The 24918-nt window shown below is 37.3% G+C and overlaps 1 protein-coding gene across 1 annotated transcript in view; it reads right to left on the bottom strand.

Moving 5' to 3' along the window:
* Nucleotides 1–15307: 15307 nt before the first annotated feature.
* The window catches only part of LOC108696419 (jhy protein homolog), a 50260-nt gene continuing 40649 nt past the window's right edge, over nt 15308–24918 (bottom strand). Inside the window, exons 6-8 of the mRNA XM_018225756.2 lie at nt 21276–21350; nt 18768–18902; nt 15308–17592 (exon numbers count right to left, since the gene is read on the bottom strand). Of these exons, the coding sequence (XP_018081245.1) occupies nt 17395–17592; nt 18768–18902; nt 21276–21350 (408 nt within the window). The 3' untranslated portion in view covers nt 15308–17394. The remainder of the gene's footprint in view (nt 17593–18767; nt 18903–21275; nt 21351–24918) is intronic.

Genomic DNA, 24918 nt, shown 5'->3' with positions numbered 1-24918 from the left:
TTCGCCGATTCGCAACCTAAAAACCTGCCGAGTTCATGTATAAGTCAATGGGAGAGGTCCAGTGACCAATTTAAAAAATGTTACTAGCCTTCCTGACATTCAAGTTTTTTTAGAGAAAAAAACTTGATTCGAGTTTAGTCAAATTCGATTTCAGTTTTCGGGCCGGTAATATTCGTTAGAGTTTTAGATATTTAACTTTTTATTAAATAACCCCCAATCCAATTTCGAGTATATTCGAATTTATTAGAGCTTAAAAAAATTCACATGTATTCGAAATTCGACCTTCGATAAATGTGCTTCTGAATGTCAGATGTTTAAGGGTTACTTTTAATACGGAGTAGATAGTAATCCATAAAAGAAAAATGGGGCAAATTTACTAAGCGGCAAAAATTCGCCAGCGACAGCTTTGCAGGCATCGCAATACCTCACCAGGCGTAGATTCACCAGGACAACGCTAATTCACTAACATGCAAAGTTGCGTCCAGGGCACCGAACGCTGGCGAAGTTGTGCTAATGTTAATTCGGCAAGCAAAGCAAAGTTACGCTAGCGTTGTCTAATTTGCATACGGCGCAGTGGAGTAACTAGATGCTACTAGGCCCCACAGCAAATTAATTTTAGGGCCCCCAACATTTCCAGAGGTTGTACTGTTTTACCAATATATATTGACATTTCTCATTAATTAGGTCCTCATAGGCCCCCTATACCTCCTGGGCCCCCCTGCAGCCGCAGGGTCTGCTTCCTCTGTAGTTACGCCCCTGATAAGGCGGGAAGTTAAAATGGAATGGACGTATATGTTGCAGCAAATACATTACATTACACAAGTCCAGGGAAGCTTAATAAGATAAAATAAAGTTGTTATATTGCCCTACACATGAGCTCAGTTTACATGCAATATGTTAGGAAATGTAGGGGAGAAGCCAGTTACCCCCAAAAAATGTACGCTCTTTTTCAGCCTATCAACCTGAAAAAAGGGAAAGTCGCCAGTATTTTTTGGGGCTTAGAAAAATTCTCAACTAAATTTTGAGGAAGTCCTATCTAATCTATTGCACTTCACCTGGTCTCAGGTGGCGAAGGCAAGTCTGGCACAAGAGGTAACGTTCATTAAAATCCGCATCTTAGTGAATTTGCGTAGTTACGTCCATTCGCCAGAGCGCAACTCCGGCTGGTGATTGAGTGCGAATGAGCACCAGCGTTAGTCTCTTTCGCTAGCGAAGTTACGCCTGCGTCCGTTAGGAAATCGGCGAAGTTCCAAAAGTACGTCACACTGGCGAATTTTTGCCAGGGTTAGTCATGTCGCCCTTTAGTAAATTTGCCCCAATGTGTCTCGTTATTTTATGTAGCAATAACAACAACATTTTGCCTCCAGATTAATCAGGTAAAAAGCAGACCAGAAAGGGAAATGGCTAAAAAAGTAATAAAAATGATGACCAATTACAAATAGTCACAAAATATCACTGTTCCCAAAGTGGGGCAAGCATTAAATATTATGAGATCAGCAGTTGCTCTAAAATATACTTTTGGTGAGGTGGAGGGGGGGGTTATAGACCAAATAAAGGCCTGAAAACCTCTGGTTTAAATCATAGTAAAAGTTAATTTTAAAGTGAACTACCCCTTATCCACACTAATTTAATTGTGGTGCATTATTTTCAGTAGAGCTCCATGAAATATTTATTCATTTAATAGGCCAGAAGGTCCTACAAAGTAAAAGTAGAAGATGGAATTTTAAAGGTACAGGCAAATAAGAAAGCGTGAAACAGATGTAAATCAAGCTCCATGCAATCCAGATCTATTCTTCTTATTCACTGGCATGCACAAATGCAACTTTCCGAAACTTAATGGGGCTATGTAAAAAGACCTGGATATTCATTGACTTCCTTCTTATTGTAATATTGTCTCATCAGTAATGTACGGCTGTTGCTGGCTAACCATGCTTGATCACAAACAGTGTCCTACATGATTACGTGGCACATGTTTTAATGACTACACTTACAAGTATCTGAATATGGATTTAAATGAAAAGACCCTTAAACATGTTGGCACCAATGAAGATCATCATTGTCAATTACACAAGTGGTGTTTTTAATGGGAGCTCTAGGTGAGTATCAGAGACCTATTTGCCCGCATCTAATATTTTAATTAAGCCATGTGTTCATTTTAACCCATTCATCTCCCTTTGAAGACTGCTCTTTAGTAGTTAGCCTCAGATGTAAGGTATAATGAATACTGCCCTTTTGATTTAATGAGGAATCAGGCCATCAAGATAGGAACTCTTTGTATCCTTTTATTTTGCCAGCTATAGAATTCGTTTAATTGAAGGGGTCTTTTACCAAAACACATTAAGGACTCTGAATTAGCAAAACCTTTCCTGAATAAAAAGTAGAGGCAGACATGTTCCCTTTGATCTAAGGACTGATTTAAAGTGGGCAATGGCTCACTGAAAATGAGCTGATAGCCCATTATTTGAATCAAATGCACATGCTGCCATGTGTAGCAAAATGCTTAATTTCTTAATTGATCACCTTCTGCTCCCACTATCCAGTCTGCCCTTTTTATACAATATGGAGCTCAGTATCATATGTTTCATTTAAAAGAGTTAATAAAAACGGGCATTCTCGGATATTTACATATTGTCAGCAGATTCTGTGAATAAGGGACTTTTTTTTAACAATACAAGGGAAGAAAAAGTGGCCTTTAAAAAGAACGATGCGCAGCATGTTTTAATTGATTTTTTATGAAATGGAAATTGTTTGATTTCTTTTAATAGTTCTGAAAATTATTTAAGGATCTTAGTGTAAATGAACAATCGGGCAAGTAAATAATGGACATCCATCTGCTGCTGCTCCCAACAACTCTGACAGTGTGAGAATCAGAAATAGGATCAGTAATGCTCTTCCCAGGTTATTGTTTTCCTTTATTGGCCTGGCTTATTTTTTTAATTAGGGACACATCTAATTGGGTTTAAACGCATTTCAGAATAAAACACCTTTTGTGAAACAGTTTTTCCCCCTTTTAAAATATTTACTTCTGTTGACATGTATGGGAAGCTCGAACAGTTCAGGTTTACAAAGCAATGCATAATTAGATATTATGAGGATTTTTTGTTTGACGGTTGTTGTTAATTATACTCACATAATGATACCTGACCAGGCAAAATGTCTTAATACACACTTGTGGCACATGCACTTAAGTACAGTGAGATAAGTGCTGGAAATTAAACACAAAACTGGTAGGAGTTCCTTGCTCTTAAAATAGAATTTGAACAGGAGAAAAGTTATTTTTTCACATTATCATTAACATTTGTGAATTAAATCTCTGTCTTTTGTATACTAACCAATGCTGAAGTACCAGTACTTATTACGGGAAGTCTGTCTCCCAAAGACTCTATTTTAATCAAATAATTCAAATTTTTAAAAATGATTTCCTTTTTCTCTGTAATAATAAAACAGTACCTTGTACTTGACCTAAACTACAGGCTCCAGGTCCTCAGCATTCTGGATAATCATTGGTGTAACTATAGAGGGTACAGTAAACTTGTCTGCCAGAGAGCTATACTTTCATGCAGAGGGGGAAGCTAAAATAACTTTTTGTGCAAGGGGCCTGGGCCTCTGATTTATGTTCCAGGCCGAATTCTCCGTTCCTCTCAGAGGAACTGCTTGGTTGCACCCCCCACTGCTAATGCTGTTTCCCATCTCAAACCCTTCTGCCTTGCTGCTTCTTATATTTGGAATGCCATTCCTTAATTTCTCCAGAGAGAATCCTCCCTCAATTGCTTTAGATCTAAACGCAAAAACTTGCACTTATATGGCAGTGTAACTGTAACCTACAGGCTACAGCACTTAAAATCCCCGAATTTATGTCAGTAAATTACCCTCCCATTTAGACTGTAAGCTCTATGTCTCCTTGACACAAAGCTCTTAATCTGTATTGTAATTATACTTTTTATTTATATGTATTGTATTTTTGTACTTTTTTGTATTTAGTATTGTAATGACCACCTGTTTGTTCTACTAATTTATTGTTCTGCTGTACAGTGCTTTGCCCAAAATTTAAAAAAATAGAAAGAGGGACAAAAAGATCTGTCTTGTGTAGCTTGGTGAAAATATTTTAACCATATCCATTTTAGGGCCACGCCCAATCAGGACTGTCCCGTGAAAAACGGGACAGTTGGGAGGTATGCTTTGCCCTCAAGGAGCACTATACAAAAAAAATTTAACTATATACATATACACATGCATACATACACTGAAGTATATTTGACCAATTTTTCAAGAAATAGTCTCTTCATTTTCAATCACTTGTGAAGACATTGCTTCCCAGATGCAATAAAATGTAATTCAGTGAAGAGAAAACTTCTATAATATAATACAAGTACAGGGATGGGATCCAGACAATACAGAAAGTTCCCAAATATGGGAAAACCATCTTCCATAGACTCCATTTTAAGCAAATAATTCTAATTTTTAAAAATGATTTTTCTCTGTAATATAAAACAGTACCTTGTACTTGAGCCTAACTAAGCTGCATTAACCCATATTGGTGGTAAAACAATCTTACTGGGTTTATTTAATGTTTCAATGATTTATTCAATGATTAATTAAATGATTAGCAAACTTAAGGAATGGAGATGCAAATTACAGAAAGTTTCCGTATTCAGAAACCCCAGGCCCAGGAGCATTCCAGATTGTAGATGCTATACCTGTATATAAATTTATGAGTTGCTGCCATAACCAATTGTAAAGTAGAACCTATTAATACACCCAGGGCCAACATCAGGGGATAGAGGGGGGACAACCATGCCAGGCCCAGTCGATTTTAAGTTTAAAGGGCATAAAGCCCAAGCCACTGAAGAGAGTCAAAGGAAGCTGCCAAGCTGCGGAAGGGAGCCGAAGACGCTGAAGGAAGCCCGAAACTGCCACAGGAAACTGAAATCATCTCTTACTCCCTCGTGTACAGGGTTCCTGAGTAGGTTAATTTCCCTAGGACGTCTTACCTAGGGAATAATTAGCAAATTAGATCTGCCAGCAGCCCAGAGAGAGCAGGTGCCCAAAAAGGGCTCTCAAAAGCAAATCTTTGGTTCTAGAAAAGGTACAGTGAACCTGTGGACTTGTATTTGTCCAGCAGTAGGGAACCAGTTCTAGTAAGGGACTTAAATCCTGTGTTCAGTTAGATTTATTTCTGCTTTTTTTTGTTATTTGCCTGAATTGTCTGAAAAACTGGATTTTCACAATAAAGTGGATATTTTCCTTTTAAAGAACTGTCTGTTCATCTGATCCTCTGCCTAATTGGTGAAGGTATGCAATGGGCAAATTATAAAGCACTTGTCAAAAATGTAAAGAGGCCAACACAAAGGTGAAGTATTTAAATGGATACTAAAATTGAGGAATTAATAAAGGCAATGCTGCAATCTCTGCAGCAAAATACTGCTAACCAACAGCAAGCTAATGCAAACCACTAGGAGGCTTTGAGATTCCAGCAGCAAGCTAATGCTATTCAGCAACAAAACCACCAAGAGGTCATGAGAGCTCTGCAGTTGCATGTGGCAAATCCAACAAGCTGACCACCATTAAAAGGGACAGGTATGAGGGTGCTACAACCACATGGAAGCTTGGCCTGCAGCACAACTGCTAAACTACCGACAGAATAACTCTGCCACAATACAAAAATGCAAATAAGGGCGGTTGTGGGAGAACTCGAAGGCCAAATAAAAATACACAAATACAATGCAAGTGCAACTGATCTAGCCAAGAATACAAAAAGAGAGAGGGGATTGATCAATGCACATTCCCTGGTCCCCTGCTTCACAAGCAATCCAGTTATCCATAAGCAAATGCATTGACTTCACAATCAGGGCTGTTTTTTTAACAGTATGATCATAAAATGAATAAGCCACCATACCACGTCAAGGTAACCCCTTATGGTGGTTCTGGTCATAGTATCCAAAGGCTAGCACCTCCCTGCATGGTAGCATTTATTGGGATAAGGGTCTCCTGATCATGGCATTGGTTTCAATAAGAGGACTTAGTCCTCCCCACCATTAGGTTTTAAAGTATATGCAATCTGCTTGATTTGGCTTTGTCACATAATTACTTTTGTTTGAGGACACGTTCTGTCTTCAGATAGCTGGCACTGCCATGTGTTCTAATGTTGCTATACTGATGGCTAGTTTTTTTGGCATGGCTCTCTAGAAGAACTGCAGAATTTTAAACAGTCCCTTTTGTTGTAGTGATTGTTTGGGTACTACATTGTTCCTTAAACCCATGGAATGTAACACCGTTCTCCACTCTCACTGCCCAAAATCAACCTCCAGGGGGATCTTATACTCTCAGTTTTTTTCCATCATAAGGAACGACTAAGATCAGAAAGGGCTCATGTGCTGCTACTTTTGATGTCTCAGTGGTTTAGCAATTGCGGATATGATCCAAAAAAAAAGATTGTGTTACAGCTCAACCAGGCTACCTGCTTCACAATCTGACCTAATATCTCCAGGGTCTACAACCAAACTGAAAGATACACGATTGATCTTCACAAACACTTTTCTACAGAAAGTTTTGCAATATGTATTGCCTTGTTTGAACATTAGCACATTGTTGACGCAGACACTTCATACTCTTTGGCAAAACCAATAGGACTATTATGGGCTTTAAAAGGGCCAGAAACTTAGGAAACACATTGATGATAAAATACTATACCCAAGCCACTAAGCCACACACTTGCTTAGGTGCCTTTTCCAAATTGGGGTGCTACAGAAGTACTGCTTGTGTGACCTGAGGTGGCATGTCCCAGGGGTGGACCTTCATCCACACTCAAACAGTAGTTTAAATATCAGCTTTGCACTGGCAGTTTTGAAGTGTACCTTGCCCGGTGCCCTTGTGGCTCACATCCAACAGGAGGAAGTTCCACTGCTACTTTGCCAGCAATCCTAGCATGACAGATTTAGATATACATTTTAATGTTGACCTACTACATCCATGTCAACAGAATATCTCTATTGTAATTTTTTTGCTACCTTGGGCATTTTAAATTATAAAGGCCAACATCACTAATAAATACATACAAATTACCTTTATATACCCACTGAATTTAAAGGAAAAGTTCTGTGTAAAAATAAAAACTGTGTAAATAGGTTGTGCAAAATAAAAAATGTTTCTAATATAGTTACTTAGCCAAAAATGTAATGTATAAAGGCTGGAGTGACTGGATGTCCAACATGAGAGCCAGTAGTAACGAAGAAAACATTGAGGCAGCAATACTTTGCATGCGATGTACCCAAGGTACCTCCAAGCGTTTTATTGTCCGGAAAAAAAAAACAAATGCAAGAAGGATGGAGGTCTTCACCAATGTATCAACTATAGGGGCCTTAATAAAATTACCATCAAAAACCGCTATCCCCTTCTGCTGATTTCTGAATTATTTGGTCAGGTCAAGAATGCTACTATCTATTCCAAACTTGACCTTAGAGGCGCATATAACCTTATTCGTATCAGGGAAGGGGATGAGTGGTAAAAGGCCTTTAACACCAGGGATGGCCAATACGAATATTTAGTTATGCCATTCGGTCCTGCAGTGTTCCAGGAATTCGTCACGATATCTTCCGGGACCTGCTGGGGTTATTCGTTGTGGTATATCTTGACAATATTCTATTTTTTTCCTCTAACTTGGGTGGCCATCAAAAACATGTCCAGGAGGTGTTGCTCAGATTAAGGAAAAATAATTTATTTGCGAAGCTTGAGAAATGCACCTTTGAGGATTCTTCTGTCCAATTTTTGGGGTTCAATATCTCCGGTAAGGGTCTAGAAATGGATCCTGGGAAGGTTAAAGGAACAGTAACACCTGTGTTTTAAAGTAATGAAAATATTATGTAGTGTTGCCCTTTACTGGTAAATCGGATCTGTTTGCTTCACTACTATTGTTCATATAAATAAGCTGCTGTGGAGCAATGGTGGAAATTGAAAAAAGGCTATATGGCACAGGTTAACGAATGGATAACAGATATCACCATTAGACAGAGCTTATCTGCTATCTGCTGTGTAACCTGAGCCTTTTCTCCTTTGAACGGCTGCCCCCATTGCTATACAGCAGCTTATTTATATAAACAATAGTAGTGTTTCTGAAGCAAACACATCAGTTTTACCAGTGCAGGGCAACACTGCATTATATTTTCATTACTTTAAAACACTTTTACATTGTTCCTTTCAGGCAGTGTAGGACTGGGCTCAGCCTCTTTCTTTACGTGCAACCCAAAGGTTCTTAGGTTTTGCTAATTATTATCGTCAATTCATTAAAAACTGTCTTTGGTGTTTTCAATTACAGATCTAACCAAAAAGGGTGCAGATCCAAGTATGTAACCTCCTGAGGCTATTCAAGCCTTTGAATTTCTCAAGAAAGAATTTGTGTCTGCTCCCATTCTCCGTCACCCTGATACTACTCTTTCTTTTAGTGTAGAAATTGATGCCTCAGAGGTTGGGGCAGGAGCAGTCCTTTCTCAAAGGCATCCGATAACCAACAAAGTACATCCATGTCAAAAATGTTGTTAATTCCTGTCCTGTCTGTCAAAGGTCAAAGTCTTCTAGAAACCTGTCACAGGGATTGCTAAAGCCATTACCTATTCCTGACAGACCCTGGTCCCATCTGTCTATGGATTTTATTGTTGACCTCCCTCCTTCTCAAGGGAAAACTGTGATTTGGGTGGTAGTGGACAGGTTCAGCAAAATGAGTCATTTGATTTCCCTCCTACACCTTCCATCTGCCAAGACTTTGTCTTAGTTATTTATTTCTAATATTTCCAGATTACATGGTTTTCTGGTCAATATTGTTTCTGATGCAGTACAGTTCGTTTCTAAATTTTGGCGAGCATACTGCTCTTTGGTTGGGATTGATTTGTCGTTCTCTACCGCATACCACCCTCAAACCAATGGTCAAACTGAAAGGGTTAATCAGTCCCTTCAACAATTCTTAAGGTGTTATGTGTCTGACAACCAATCCTCATGGGCTGAACTATTACCCTGGGCAGAATTTGCTTATAATAATGTTACCCATGCTTCTACTGGTAAATCTCCATTTTTTATTGTTAATGGTTTATATCCCATAGCATTTTCTTTTACTGGTTCCTTATCCTCTGTACCATCTGTCAATTCTTCTGTCAAACAATTTGCCAAGATCTGGTCTGGTTTGCACGATTCTCTTTCTGCAGCTATGGCCATTCAAAAGGGCAGCTGATAGGGAAGGGAAGCACCCAAATATCAGGTAGGAGACTCAGTATGGTTATCTACAAAAACATCAAACTTAAGGTTCCTTCACTCAAGTTGGGACCCAGGTTTATTGGTCCATATCCCATTACTGAAATAATCAATCCTTCTTCTGTTTGTCTCAAATTACCTGACAATTTTAAAATTTCTTACTCATTTCATGTATCCCTTTAAAACCAGCCTCACAGGTTCATCAACAGTCCTTTCCTCCCACCGTGTTGGTAGCTGGTCAGCCTGAGTTTGTAGTCCAGGAACTCCATGATTCTCGCCTTGTCCAGGGTAAAGGTGGCCATACACGGGCCGATAAAAGCTGCTGACAGACCAAGTCGGCAGCTTATTGGCCCGTGTATGGGGCCCTCCGATGGACTTCCCCGATCGATATCCAGCCGAAAGTCAGCCAGATGTCGATCGGACGGGACTAAAAATCTCGTTGGATCGCGGCCGCATCTGTTCGTTGATGCGGTCCCTCGATCCGACCGCCCAATACCCATTGTTAGGATCCGATCGTTGTGCCCTAGGGCCGACAATCGGATCAGCCCAATATTGCCCTCCTCAAGGTGGGCATATCGGGGAGAGATCCGCTCGTTTGGCGACATCGCCAAACGAGCAGATCTCTCCATGTATGGCCACCTTAAGTTGCAATATCTTGTACAATGGAAGGGTTACGGCCCTGAGGAGAATTCTTGGGTTCCTGTTTGTGACATTAGGGCTGATCGTCTCAGGAAACAATTCCATCTTAAGTTCCCTGAGAAACCTTGGGTCCAGTGGCCCCTCCTCGAGGGGGGAGTAATGTAACAACTTACCGTGGTGGTCTAGTGGGAGGGGGTCGGCAGGTACGCCTGCCGCCTCCTCGGCGGGAACGCCCACCGCAAGGTACTTCCAGCATTATAGGTTCTTAGGGTGTGTGTGGCGCGTCTCTGTTCTCTTTATAGGCACAATGGCGCGAAATTTGAAATGTTTAAAAAGCGCATTTGGCCGATAGTTCTTTGCCCGTTATAGGTTTCCTCATTGTGAGTTCCTGGTGCCTCTGTGCTGTTAAAAGCTTCTGTATTCTGTGATCTGATTCTGTATTCTTCTGATTGATCTCCTGCTTTGACCCTTGCCTGTCTGATTCCGCTTGTACTCTGCCTGCCCCGACCCAGCCTGATTGACCTTCTTCCCAAAAGACTTGTGCTTTACCATGGTGCCCCTTTGCTCGTCCAGAACCTTTTGCTTGGCACCTCTCTTAATAAGACCTAGTGGCATCCGATTAGCCAAGGGCTCCTCCCGAGGTGAAAGGCGGCTGTTAAAGGCAGAAGCAAGAGCCGAGAACAGGGTGCTTAGCACTGGTTCTGGATTTAGGGTACTGACCGTGACACTGATTCATAATGTAACATCATTATAACTCTATTTCTAGTTCTAATTACACTGCCTGTGACATGTACTATTACGTTTAACAGCTGGGCTAAAATTCCATCATTCACCTTTTGCACTTTAAGCAAAGGATGTATTTTTTATTTCTGTGATGGCACATCTTTGGAAAAACATGACCTGTTTCAACCCATTACAAACTCCAGCGAACAGTGATTTCAGGTCATGGGTAATACAAGAGATAACCGTGTGTCTAGTTGAATGTTTCCAAGCTCTACTTCAGGCTTAAGGCTATTATTATTTTAATTAAGTATTAAAGATTACCTTTGCCAACACAGAGCCAATGAAAAAACTATAAATATCTGAGCAAAGATCTGCAAGTTCATTTTGTTAAAGGAGAAGGAAATCATATTTAATTGGGGTGCCAAAAGTTAGGCACCTATATAAGGGATTATATATATATACTTACCTTATACCCCAGGCCGGTGCTTCTAACAAGAGAAAACTGCATCAGTCAGAAGCTAAGCTTAGGGGTAGCAAATTATCCAGCAGAAAATAAAGTTGGCCTGTAATATAAGCTGATGCTACAAGGCTGATTATTAAATTCTGATGCTAGTTGCAATGGTTTCTGTGCTGCCATGTAGTAATTATCTGTATTAATTGCATTAATTCAGCCTTTTATTGTGAGATTTATATTCTTTGTGTACTGTATATTGTGAGTGTATCCCTAAGCTCAGTAAGTGACAGCAGCACAGAGCATGTGCAGTGAATCAGCAGAAAAGAAGATGGGGAGCTACTGGGGCATCTTTGGAGGCACAGATCTTCACTGGTAAAGGACTGTGGTTTCCTTGGGCTGGTACAGAAGCCCAAAATATAATGTACAACATTTCTAGTTACTTTTTTAGTTATGCTTTAGTTCTCCTAAAGTTCGTCTTTTCGCTCTACTGCACATGCGCACCCGTGCAAGAAGAAGGTGGAAGCCGATCACTCTGTGATGCTCACTGAAAGTACCCTGGGCCAGTGCAGTTTTCTGCTGATAGGAGCACTGGCCCGGGGTGTGAAGTAAGTATATATAATCACTTGGAGGTGCCTATCTTGGCACCCTCAAATAAAGAGCGTCTTTCCTTCTCCTTGTATATGCTACTGTTTATTTAAAACTACAGGTATGGGACCTGGGGTTTTCCGGATAACGCATCTTTCCGTAATTTGGATCTTCATACTAGAAAATCATGTAAACATATAAATAAACCCAATAGGCTGGGTTTGCTTCCAGTAAGGATTAATTATATCTTAGTTTGGATCAAGTACAATGAACTGTTTTATTTTTACAGAGAAAAAGGAAATCATTCTTTAAAATTTGGATAAAATGGAGTCTGTGGAAGACAGTCTTTATGTAATTCGGAGCTTTCTGGATAACAGGTTTCTGGATAACAGATCAAATACCTGTTTTTGTTACTTTCCACCCAAAAAATTAACTCTCTTTAGCCTACTTGACATGGCAACTGATCTATTATTATCTTAGTGGACATGTGACCATAAAAGAGATTTTTATGGCCTCCAGACTCTCAGGTGCTCCAATGACATCATTGGACCACATGATCAGTTTAATATAAGCCGGCACTGAAATATATAGTGAATAATTGTCCTACAATATGAAAACCGCTGAACACACAGATCTGTATAAGTGTCCACACAATACAACCAATACAATTGTGTGTGTGTGCAGGTGTACTTTCCATCAAATAAAATGAGCTAGAACAATTGCAGCCCTTAAAAAAGAAAAAAAAAGTAATGTACGATTTATAATAATAAACTGAGCAGAAACGGATTTTGAGTGTTAACATTGTAATTGCAGTTTAAAACGATTTGTTTGCCGAAAAATGAAAACGTTCGTTTAAGAGGTATGCAAAAGCTCCACAATTCAGTTTATCTCTGAAAGAAGTGTGGAATTGTAAAAAAAAAAAAAAAAAGGCTTTCAAATAAAACTACATGAAATGGCATGCTTTATAATTGTGACAACGAACAAAAAAAAACCCCTAAAAAGCATTGCTGTTTTCAATGAGCGCACTTTTGTTAACAGCTCACAATATGGCACCATCAGGTTGAAACGGGTAACCATTAATTGTAAATGCATTTTGCATTAACCCTGGGAGATCCCAGCCCCTGTGGTCACAGGATTAAAAAATGATTTCCAGCATGTTGTTAAAATGGTTGCAAAGCAGCAGGACTCAATTACTTTCAAAGTAATACACTGTGACTTAAATGGCAATTTAAAATTAGGCCATTAACAATTTGAGGCAATTACGAGGCTCTTTCAATAATATTATTTTATGTTTTGAATTAACTATCAAAATTAGATTAGCTATAAATAGTTTGTATATTTATCTGATAAGTTATTTATTCGCCGCATGAAGCAGGTTGAGAGTTTTCATTTAAGTGCATCTGCAGCATAAAACTAGTAATCATGTCACTAAACTATGCTCAGACAGGGTACAGCAACTGGCCAAACCTTTTTATTTGTTCTGGTTAGAGCCAAATTAATTCCGCTTTAATTGTTCATTTTTACAATAGAAATAGGAGAGTATAATGTGGTTGATTTGCAATGTTTTACACTATTTTACCAATGTATAATAAACCAGAACAGGGCTGACATGAACATATAGATACAGGCTTGGGGATAAAATATAGTAAAATAATATATAAAATATATAAAAAATAGAGTAAGAGCAAAAACCCTTACTTTTTGATTTTCTGAACAGAATCCTTTGTGAGCTAGATGATCCCATTGGGGTGTAGGAGTGAACAAATAGCTCTGGATGAGCCAGTTTAAAGGGCATTTATAACACCTTTTTTGCCACATCAGTGTTTAGATATCAGATAAAATGTATTTTAGTACAGGACGACCTATTTATCAAAATACGATTTTTGTAATTTTAGAGGATTTTTTTTTTACTTTGAACAAACTCATAAGTTAAGAAAGCATGAAATGTTACCTTATTTATAAAACAAAAACCCTGAATATAAAAAACATGAATTAATAAAATTGTGGTGGAAAAATTTGAATACTTCGAATTTGTGTTTTACTCATCATTGTTAGTGAGTTTACAAACTCAAAAGAATTAAAGGGGAGGTTCACCTTTAAGTTAACTTTTAGTATATTATTGAAGGGCTAATTCTAAGCAACTTTTCAAGTGGTCTTAATTTTTTTTATAGTTTTTAAATCATTTGCCTTCTTCTTCTGACTCTTCCCAGCTTTCCATTGGGGAAATAAAAAATGCTCTGTAAGGCTACACATGTATCGTTACTGCTACTTTTTATTACTCATCTTTCTATTCAAGGCCTCTCCAATTCTCTCTTTTAAATTAATACATGGTTGATAGGACCCTAGCATGCAGATTGCTGAAACTGCAAACAGGAGAGCTGCTGAATAAAAAGCTAAATAACTAAAAAAACACTAATAATAAAAAGTAAAACCCAAATGCAATTTGTCTCAGAATAGTACTCTCTATATCATACTAAAAGTAAAGTTAAAGGTGAACCAACCTTTTAAAAAAATAGTTTACATTTTGGCTAAGAGATCCCCCACTGACTTGTACTTGATAGGCTTTTTTAGATGTTTTTATATGTTTTTCATGTTTTTTTTTCTTAATAAATATCAAAAATGTGTTTTTTTTAAGCCAATATTCACTTTCACAAATGCTTTTCAGCCAGTTGAACTAAACTGGACACAAAATGTTGCCTGTGACGTTAACTCACCAGTCTGAGTGACTGACTTAAAGGGATTATATCATTATTTTTATGGTGTAGTTTTTATTTCTAAATTATACTGTTTACACTGCAAATAATTCACTCTACAATATAAAATTTATTCCAAAAAAAGTGTATTTTTTTTTAGTTGTAATATTGGTGTGTAGGCAACCATCTCAAGTCATTTTGCCTGGTCATGTGCTTTCAGAAAGAGTCAGCACTTTAGGATGGAACTGCTTTCTGGCAGGCTGCTGTTTCTCCTACTAAATGTAACTGAATGTGTCTCAGTAGGACCTGGATTTTTACTATTGAGTGCTGTTCTTATATCTACCAGGGAGCTGTTATCTTGAGTTAGGGAGCTGTTATCTGGTTACCTTCCCATTGTTCTGTTGTTAGGCTGCTCATGGGGAAGAGAAGGGGGGATATCACTCCAACTTGCAGTACAGAAGTAAAGAGTGACTGAAGTTTATCAGAGCACAAGTCACATGACTGGGGCAGCTGGGACACTAACACTATGTCTAGCCCCATGTCAGATTTCAAAATTAAATTTAAAAAAATTGGTTTCCTCTTTTGAAAAAAATGGAATTCAGTGCAGAATTCTTATGAAGCAGCACTATTAACTGATGCATTTTGAAAAAAACATGTTTTCCCATGGCAGTATCCGCTTAACCCTGTTGAGCAGAAGGCAAGTTACAATGAGTCTGAATTAACATACAAAAAGGCACTGGGTCTGGAGTGACCTAGTCTAATGTAGACCAGTGTACAGCTACTGTAGCTTTAGGATACTTTAGAAAAAAAAACATTTTGTATGGTATAGACTTTGAAACTTTCATTTCATGAATTGTCCGTTTAAGTTTCCGTACAGGATCTATCAAGTATAGGATCTATTTAAAGGTATTTTATTATCTGTGACTCTTTGAAGAAGCCCTTAAGGAGTTTATAGATAAAACAAAATGCTCAAATCTATTAAGAAATTGTGTTTTTTATTCACACAGTGTCTGTTTTAATTCAGCGTTACAGTGTAAGTAAATTATATTGTAGTATATGCCACATAAAATCATCAGTCCTGATTTCAGACTCATTACGTTTGATAAGTATCTTGTAAAAGGCAGCAGTTTGTCTTTTACTCTGTATCTGAATCACAAATAAAATGACTGAAGAACAATGTTTTACACTGTCACTGCTTTATTAATAAAAAATCAAATAAATGAAAATTACTGTTACAATCTATATCACTACCATGCAAAGAAAATAAATGTTATTACTAGGGTTGCACTGAATGGTTCCATTTGGATTCAGCAATTTTAGATCCAACTGAATTCCAGAACTCTCACAGAAGATTTAACTGAATACTGAACCAAACACAAATCTTAATTTCTGTATTCCAATTTGAGTAAAATAAAAAATGCAACCTCTTTAATAAAAAATGTATCACCTTTAAAAAGTATCCAGCACTTTGTGACACATAACATTAAGGGTTGTGATTCAGTTCATCTAATTCAAATGGATCCTTAAAAGGCAAAAAAGGGATTCAATGCACTCCTTACATTTGTTTGCAATGTTCTAGTGCTCTATAGGGGACCTGCAGAAAGTCTGGTCTTGCATTATTTCAAACCTTTCTTCATGTTGCCTGGTCTTGGAAAAAATGTAAATGAGTGTGCAGGTTAGTTATAAGTACAAAGACTTCTACGTTTTCCCTCTTTCAGCCAGCAGTTCACAGGTAAGTGGCAAAGCAGAGTTATATTGATGACATGAACACCCTCACAGTTAATATCTCTGCCAGAAATAAATGCAGTGAAAACAAACAAGTCTATTTGAGTTATAGGACTGAACCCTTAAATAACATTTTACTAAATGTTCTAATAACTGTCCAGGATCATAAAAGGATTGTGTGGCAATAATGGCAAAATAAAAAACATATAAAGCATGCGGTTGATATTTGCGCATCATTTCTACTGCAAATTGACCCATTTATCAAAGCAGTGGGACACCAGGAAATAACCCTATGGCCCCCCTCAAACCAGACCCGCTCCCCTTCTGGAATCGTGTGCACCCCTGACCTCCTGCCTGGCTCTGAAATAAGGAAATAAGGTAATAAAGTACACACCGGTGGTGGGTGAAGGGGGTAGCTGTTGGGACAGGAAGCTCGATGGCTGGGGGCCAAGGAGGGCTTGCAACTGGGGCGGGGTCCCAGGGTTGCAGCTGGGATGGGGCCAGTGGGATTGCGGCTGGGATGGGGAGCCCTGAAAGTGCAGCCCACACCCCCAATCTGACACTGCTTTGAGTAGTTGCATTCAACACTCTCCTATAGATGTAGAGTTCTGAACTCTAACACCCTATCAATTCAGTACATTTTCATGTATATGTCAATTGATTAATGCTTTCTTGACTCATTGAATTGTATAAAAGCTGCTGCTAAGTGCATTCAGAAGTAAACCATGGTTTGGTACTGGAAACCCAGAAACTTCCAAAGTCATATAAGTGTTATAAACCAAGTGTACATATACCCTGGATAATGCAAGAATGAAAACACTCACATTTCTGTAATAAATACATTATAGAAAAGTCATTGCCCTCATGGAGCAGTTTAGGTTAATTACATTAAATGTAGTTTTGTATCGTATATATGCAATTTCCTGACCTGCAGCTCCCACCATCTTAGACAGACATGGTTGTTGGAAATGATAATTTAATGAAAGATTGTAAATCTCTTTTGGCTAAATGTAATGGTGCTTCAATCTACAGTACAGAACAGTGTGGCAGAATGATGGAGACTCGTTATTGAGTAAAACTCTGCATGCGTTTGCTTTTGCAATATAAAAAAAACCCCATTTACAGAGAAAGGAGACTCTTCATAGTTACTCATAAAGAAATAAGCTCAAAAGAATAATGTTAAAGGACTTGGAAGGGGTATTTTCTCTTTACTAAGTACATCCTTCCCATGGAATCTTTGTGTTGATTTGTGGCATTTTGGTTTCATTGGAGTCCAACTGAGTTATATTGGAACAATAGCCATAACAGTTCATAGGCTATTTTCTAACTAATGATCAACTAAAGGATATGAAGAGCACTCAAAGCTGCAACTGCAACCTTTTCTTTTTCGTGCCTCATTTGTAGCGCTTCCAACAACTTGATTTGGGAGGAGAATTGATCATGAACTACTGGCTGTGTGGCTGTTTCTTCTTTCTTCTGCTCAGTGGGCTTTGGCAGAGGTTGGGGCTTTGGGATATTCTTTGCATATTCCAGACTCTGTAAAATAAAATTATGGTATTTAAAATGGTCAGTGCTATAAAAAATACCAATGTATACATTCCAAAGAAAGGAATCTTGATTTCAAGGGATGCCTTTGGTTTAGGGTGTCACATTTTGCACTTTGTGCTTCCTCATTAAAAACTTTATCCTGAATCCAATTGCAGAATACACAAATCCAGGGGAAGGAGTTCCATGAAAGATAGGTGAAAAGCAAAAAGTGCTGAAATTGCATACGGCAATGAGCCATTAACCACATCCGCAAAACATTTAACATATAGTTATATATCAGTAATACATTATAGAAAACCCACTTGAGTTGTAAAGGTTATTACTATTTCACAAGCAGCTTGTTTATAATTTTATCACAAGGTTTTAAAGCATGATTCACCTTTACTCATATGTAGAAATCCATATCATAAAAGAAGTACATTGCTAAAAGGGGATTCAAGCCTATTTATATAGTCAGAGCACAAACTCTGGACACTGCCACTAAATAAAGCTGCCAGCTAGTATGATTTTAAGTTACATCCTCATAATGGTATCTGCAAAAAATCATATAAGTTAAATCTATGTCTCCATTAATTAATCAATCAAATGACTTTATTTGTGGCTCTGTGCAACTTTATTTCCAATAGTAATGCAGAATCTTTTTCATGTTGGGAGTACTAGTAGTGTGATTTGACCAGAAGGAATCCAAGTACATAATCAACAACCACTGTAGATAATGTAATCTGGCCACTCTTGTGTTCAGGGTATCACTATGAACTGGCTTATGTTGGTAAATCTTGCTTATCTTGCTAAACAATTTGAAAAAAAATTGACGCCAATACCTTGTCTGCTGCTAATGGGGGGTTCCCAATCTTTATTCCATGGTGCTCATGACACTTCACAGTGATCAATCGTTTCGGGACCGCATGGCCCTTCCTCAGTGACCTGGTCCTGAAACATTTGATCGCTGTGAAGCACCATGGAATAAAGATTGGGAACCCCCCATTTGCAGCAGACAAGGTATTGGCATCAAATTTTTTTCAAATTGTATATTACTGACGAGTGGCTAGGCCAGGGCCTCTACCTTATCCCCTAATTGGACTTTTATCTTTTTAAAGATAGTTTTTAATACACCTGCAAGATATTAAAAAAAAAACATAAATAGTAAGTATTTTATAATGTACTTTGTGCCGTGCTCCTTTATTTTGGTCAGTTTGCTCTGTCTGCCCTTCAGGAGCTTTCTGAATGGTAGCAGTTCTATTTCTGTTGCGTTCTTGTATAGCTTTGGCATATTCCTTCTGATTGTATAATTGTTCTTTCTAAAAGAAAAAAATCGATTTCTCTGTAAACTTAACAACTACCAAGTCATTGTCAACATATTGTCCAAATAATAAAATCAAAGAAAGACTGTCATGATAGCTCTAAATTTCAGTGAGAACTTACATTAAGATCATTACTTCAATACATAGGGGGTTATGTACTAAAATCCAATTTTATAATTTTTTTTAAAAAAAAACCAAACTCCCATCCATGATTTTGCCTTCTTTATCATTCTTTATCATTAAAATAACTCAAAAAAATAGCATTCGGAACAAAACTAAATAAAATCGAGCAAAAACCCTAATTGTGCGATTGATTTTTTCGGGTTATTGTCCAAAAACCCAAAATTGTTCTGATAATCAGGCTAAACCCAGCGCAAACCATGATATCTTAGAATTGGGATAGGGACATCTGCCATTGACTTATCCATGAGCTTGACAAGTTTGAGATGGCAGATTTTCAGATTTTCGGATTCTGGCTTTTTGCAAATATCTAAAAATGCAAGTTTTTTTTCCATGAAGAATTCAGGTTTTTGACCTCAAAAAGGCAGACCTAAAAAAAATTGAGTTAAAGTAAATAACCCCCACAGTTTGGGATATTAGGTTTTGAGCTAAAAACATAGGAAAGAAATGTAAACATTGGCAAAAACATAAAATAAGGGACTGATTGCAACAATAAAAGCATGTTGTAAGTCTTCCATTACAAAAAAAATAAAAATATTTTGGTTACAAGGAAGTCTGAAAAATATAAAGTGTCAACCCAGTTACTTTTCTCAATGCACAGAATAGAGCAATCAAAATCACAAAAGATTATTGAAAAAGGATATTATTGAAATAAAGAAAGTCTTAAAAAGAGTGGCTGGGAGGCTTATTTATCAAAATTTGAATTAGAGGATTTTATGCTTTTTTTTAACTTTACCAAACTTGAATGTGTGCTTATTAATGAAAGAACTCAAATATAAAAAACTTGAAAAAAAGTGAAAAAATCCAAATGCAACACATTCATATTCTACTCATCATTTTCAGTGGGTCAAAAAATAAGAAAATAGAAAAAATCTAAATGATAAAAGTTTACATTTTGCCTAGGACAACTTCCATTGACTTTTAAATGAATTCACCAGCATTTTATTTTTTTTGCATTGGATCTCTAAAATTTAAATTTTAAATTTAGAATTCATAGTTTCAGCTAAAAAAGCACAAATGATGGTACAAAATACAGCCCCAAAGTTAATACCAACTTGTTTATTAATGACCTGGAGGTGGGCATTGAAAGTACTGTTTCTATTTTTGCAGATGATACTAAATTGTGCAGAACTATAGGTTCCATGCAGGATGCTGCCACTTTGCAGAGTGATTTGATTAGATTAGAAAACTGGGCAACAAACTGAGGTTCAATGTTGATAAATGCAAGGTTTACCACTTTGGCAGAAATAATATAAATGCAAGTTATACACTAAATGGCAGTGTGTTTGGAGTTTCCTTAACTCAGAACTTGGATCTAGGGGTCTTTGTAGATAACAAGTTGTCTAATTTCTGGGCAGTGTCGTTCTGTGGCTACTAAAGCAAATAAAGTTCTGTCTTGCATAAAAAAGGGCATTAACTCAAGGGATGAAAACATAATTTTGCCTCTTTATAGGTCCCTGGTAAGGCCTCATCTGGAGTATACAGTGCAGTTTTGGACTCCAGTCCTTAAGAGGGATATAAATGAGCTGGAGAGAGTGCAGAGACGTGCAACTAAATTGGTTGGAGGGATGGAAGACTTAAATTATGAGGGTAGACTGTCATGGTTGGGGTTGTTTTCTCTGGAAAAAAAGACACTTGTGAGACATGATTACACTTTATAAGTATATAAGGGGACATTATAGACAAATAGCAGGGGACCTTTTTACCCATAAAGTGGATCACCGTACCAGAGGCCTCCCCTTCAGACTAGAAGAAAAGAACTTTCATTTGAAGCAACGTAGGGGGTTCTTCACAGTCAGGACAGTGAGGTTGTGGAATGCACTGCCGGGTGATGTTGTGATGGCTGATTCAGTTAATGCCTTTAAGAATGGCTTGGATGATTTCTTGGACAGACATAATATCAAAGGCTACTGTGATACTAAACTCTATAGTTTGTATAGATATGGGTATATAGAATTGATGTGAGGGTGTGGAAGGGGTCAGTGTGTATATGTATGAATGCTGGGTTTCATTTAGAGGGGTTGAACTAGGTGGACTTTTTTCAACCTAATTTAACTATTTAAATATGTCAAAAAATGTGATTCTGGTTATGGCATGTTTCATAACCAAAACAGAATGAAATGCAACAAGAGTTACATAGTTAGTTTCTTAGTTACATAGTGAGGTTTACTTACACGACATGTGACTTACTTTTTGTCTGCTAATTGTATAACTAGGACCAATGCCTCCCAGCTTTATCTCCTGGTTTACATATCCTTTAGGGATCTGTTACAAACAAAGAAAGATTAAATATTCATTACTTTGCAAACAGATTACATTTTTTTATCTGGATTTTGAAGTACTCAGTTCACAAGTTCGTAACTCAGGATTACTAATTACAAAACTTATGAAATAATACAACTTTGTAAAGCACAAACAAAAGGGGCTGTCGTCTATATACATTATATAGTCTCTATAATATATCTTTATTATAATTCAGAAATAGTAATAACGCTTGGCTGTGTAAATAAAGAAACATCAAAATACTTTTTTTATGGATCGAGCCATTCAGTGATTTAAGATAAAAGATAATTAAATATTTCAGAGGATTTAAAGACACAGCAGCAAAGGAAGAGAGAAAGACAGCTGATACCTTGATTGTACAGAGAGAAGTATTACCTACAAAGATGGATACATGATAATCATTCATAATAAGACCTCACTACAGAGACTAAATTACTTTAATGTAGATAGCTTTTGGAAGAAGAAGGTGACAAAGAACGGAATATTCATATACATTAAGATATTTAACAAAATACAAGAGCAAAGCAGGTTTGAGAAAGAGCCCATCTACTGAAGTATAGAACTAAAGATCTGAAAATAAACACTATTAGCTCACAAAATTTATTTGGGATTACTGCATGATGGAAAGGATATCACGATTAAAAACTCAGCTAAAGGCAGCAGGTGCTAATGCAGTATGTTAGATAGAATGATCTAGGGATATGTATAGACTGATCTTGACTTTATAGACAGAATGTATTTAATGAGAACTAGAGCTAGATTAGGCTAGATATGCTGCACCTTAAGTTTTAGACCTTTGTACGAACACAAGACCACCACATCCCTTCAACAGTTCAAATCTGTGCATTTTAAGATCCCCATGATATACACATCTTCTCTGAACCATATCATATAATCTGGGTTCCTGTCAGTTACCAGAGCACAGGAAACAACAATACACAGTATATATATACAATTCATGATAGAAGGCCAATTAATAATTCAGATTTATATAACATGGCAGAAGATAAACCAATTTAGCATTTAAATTTAGCTAAATATCATTTCCACATATGAATATATGCACTAGCTTACTAATATTATCAAAATGACCCTTTATCTCAATGGGGCAACAGATTTCACAATTTTACCTGGTGGCTGCTATATTTCTTTTAAAAACACAATAGCGTTTCTTATAATTATTTCTATACATCGTTAAATAAACACTCCTGTAGATCAGTGCCATATGAAAGGTATACAGCTGTGCATAACAAAAACCCATTGACCGGCAAGACCAATTTATAATCTAAAACAACCTGCATTAAACCACAGTCCTTAGCCAGCAACAAAATCAATACCTGGAACAAAATGAGAAGTGGATTACCGAGCAAAAATAAGTTATGCCTGGGGATACATAACATAACTCGGTGTATTATAGCAGATTTTGTCCTAAATGGTATTGACTAAATAGAGTGGGTACATTTGTTTAATGTGATACAGTCTAATGGAATAAAGTGTCATTCATTAATGTAGTAAAATGAACACGTTCCTATTGCTGTTAAAGATTGTTGTAACTCAGAATCAATATGAATAATAAGGAAATATTTAAGAATACCTCTGGTGTTATGAAAAACTGTATAGACTATTTTATATTAAAGCAAAAAAAGGAAAAATACAGTATTTGGTATGATTGTATGACTGTATTGTGTAATCATTAAATTTAATACATACTACATACTATACATGTGCTTAATAAAATTATTTTGAATATAAATTAAAAAAAAATGTTTTCAAGGGCATGATATAGGGCAGGGGTAGGCAACCCGCGGCTCCGGAGCCTCATGTGGCTCTTCATCCTGCTTGCTGCGGCTCTTGCGGCTTTGCCTGTCACGTCATCTATACAGCTCTCGCACCTGCTGGCGGCTTCTTGAGTGTGCGACCGCGGTAAGCTAATGGTTAGCTTACCACGGTCGCACACTCAAGAAGCTGCTGTATAGACATCCACAGGCAAGACCGAGCCGCAACAAGATGATGCATCATGGTCCTTATCACAGTCACACACCAAGAGAGGGAAGATCAGCATGGAGCTTCAGAAACAGAAGTCACATTAAACAGACGAGAACACTCACATTTAATAGTATTTAATTAATTTCAAAGTAGGCCTATACATACACACTACAATACTGTTTGTTGTATTCTGTTGTTGTAATAGTTAAAATTAAAAAAAGGTTAAAACTTTTAAAAGTTTATAAGCTGTGTTATGTTTTGCGGCTCCAGACTATTTTTCATTAGTGGAAAAGGGGGCAAAATGGCTCTTTTGATAGTAAAGGTTGCTGACCCCTGGCCTGGTAATAGTAAAAAGCAATCATCTAGACTAGGATAATGCTTTTCCATATTATGAATTTTCCTGTTTTTGTTTGCATAAAAATACATTTCAGCAATGGGTTGTGTATAATATCCTTCATACTATACTTACAACAGATTATTTATCTTTAAATGAAAAATGTAATTCTAAGCTACTTTCCATTATGCGTTCATGCGACTCCTTTTTCATTGGGTCAGACTCAAAAATCAAAAAGGGATAAACAAATACTGATTTTCAATTACAATTCCACTTTACAAATTAACCGGAATCAGAATGTAGCCAATAAAGTTTATTTAATTAATTTGAGGGTGTGGCCAACTGATCAGAGAACATCAGAAAGTTTATAACAAAAAAAGAATAACTAAGCCAGCAACTTAAAGCAATAGTAAAAGTAGAAATATGTGAAGCATTCAGTATATAAAATGACTTTATACACCCAGCATGTTGTTGCTTGAGGACATGTACTATATAGCAGGACTAAGAGGGACATTATGGCTTAGCAGCCTTCTTTAAATATCTGTTTATCAATAGACACCCTTGTTGCCTGTCGACGTGTCAAGCCTCTGAGCAGTCCATTTTACAAAAAGCAATCAATAAAATAAACAGTTCTGTTGTAAATGCTCTTATTGAACCATTCTGAAGAATCGGCTGATGCCTACAAATAACAGCATAAGGCAAGATACATGAGTGACTCGAAGGGAATGAATCAAAATTCAAACAGATTTTGTAGAGAGAAGCATTTACAGATCAGCAATCGATTCAAACAAACTACTCTGCACTGATTTAAGATTCCTTGCTGAGGATCAGTTCATAGTGAATTGTTAACATCCTCTGTCCCATTCGACCTTCATAGCACACATATAAATAAGGATTATGATTCCACCGGATCTCACCCCGTGCCTGCTGAATTAGGGGGAAACAACAACAATTAAAAAATGAAGCTGCTAGTGATCCCCTGAATAGAGGAACTCAGAGTCCTTAGTAGTGCACCCCTTTCATTGTTACCAGTGGGGTGAAACATATAGTAATAGTTGGGGCTTTCTCTGACTCCTGACTTTTCACTGGGTGTAGAGGTTCTAAGCAGAGGAAGGCCATAGCATTACCCCCACCCCTACATCCAATTTTGTACACAATTTAAAATCAGTTCCAGTTGACTAGGGAATAGTTGAAAATTTGATTTTCGAAATTTATCATACACTGGCCCTT

This window comes from Xenopus laevis, chromosome 7L, assembly GCF_017654675.1.
Source record: "Xenopus laevis strain J_2021 chromosome 7L, Xenopus_laevis_v10.1, whole genome shotgun sequence".
Taxonomy (NCBI): Eukaryota; Metazoa; Chordata; class Amphibia; order Anura; family Pipidae; genus Xenopus; species Xenopus laevis.
This window is presented reverse-complemented; position numbering and strand designations above follow the sequence as displayed.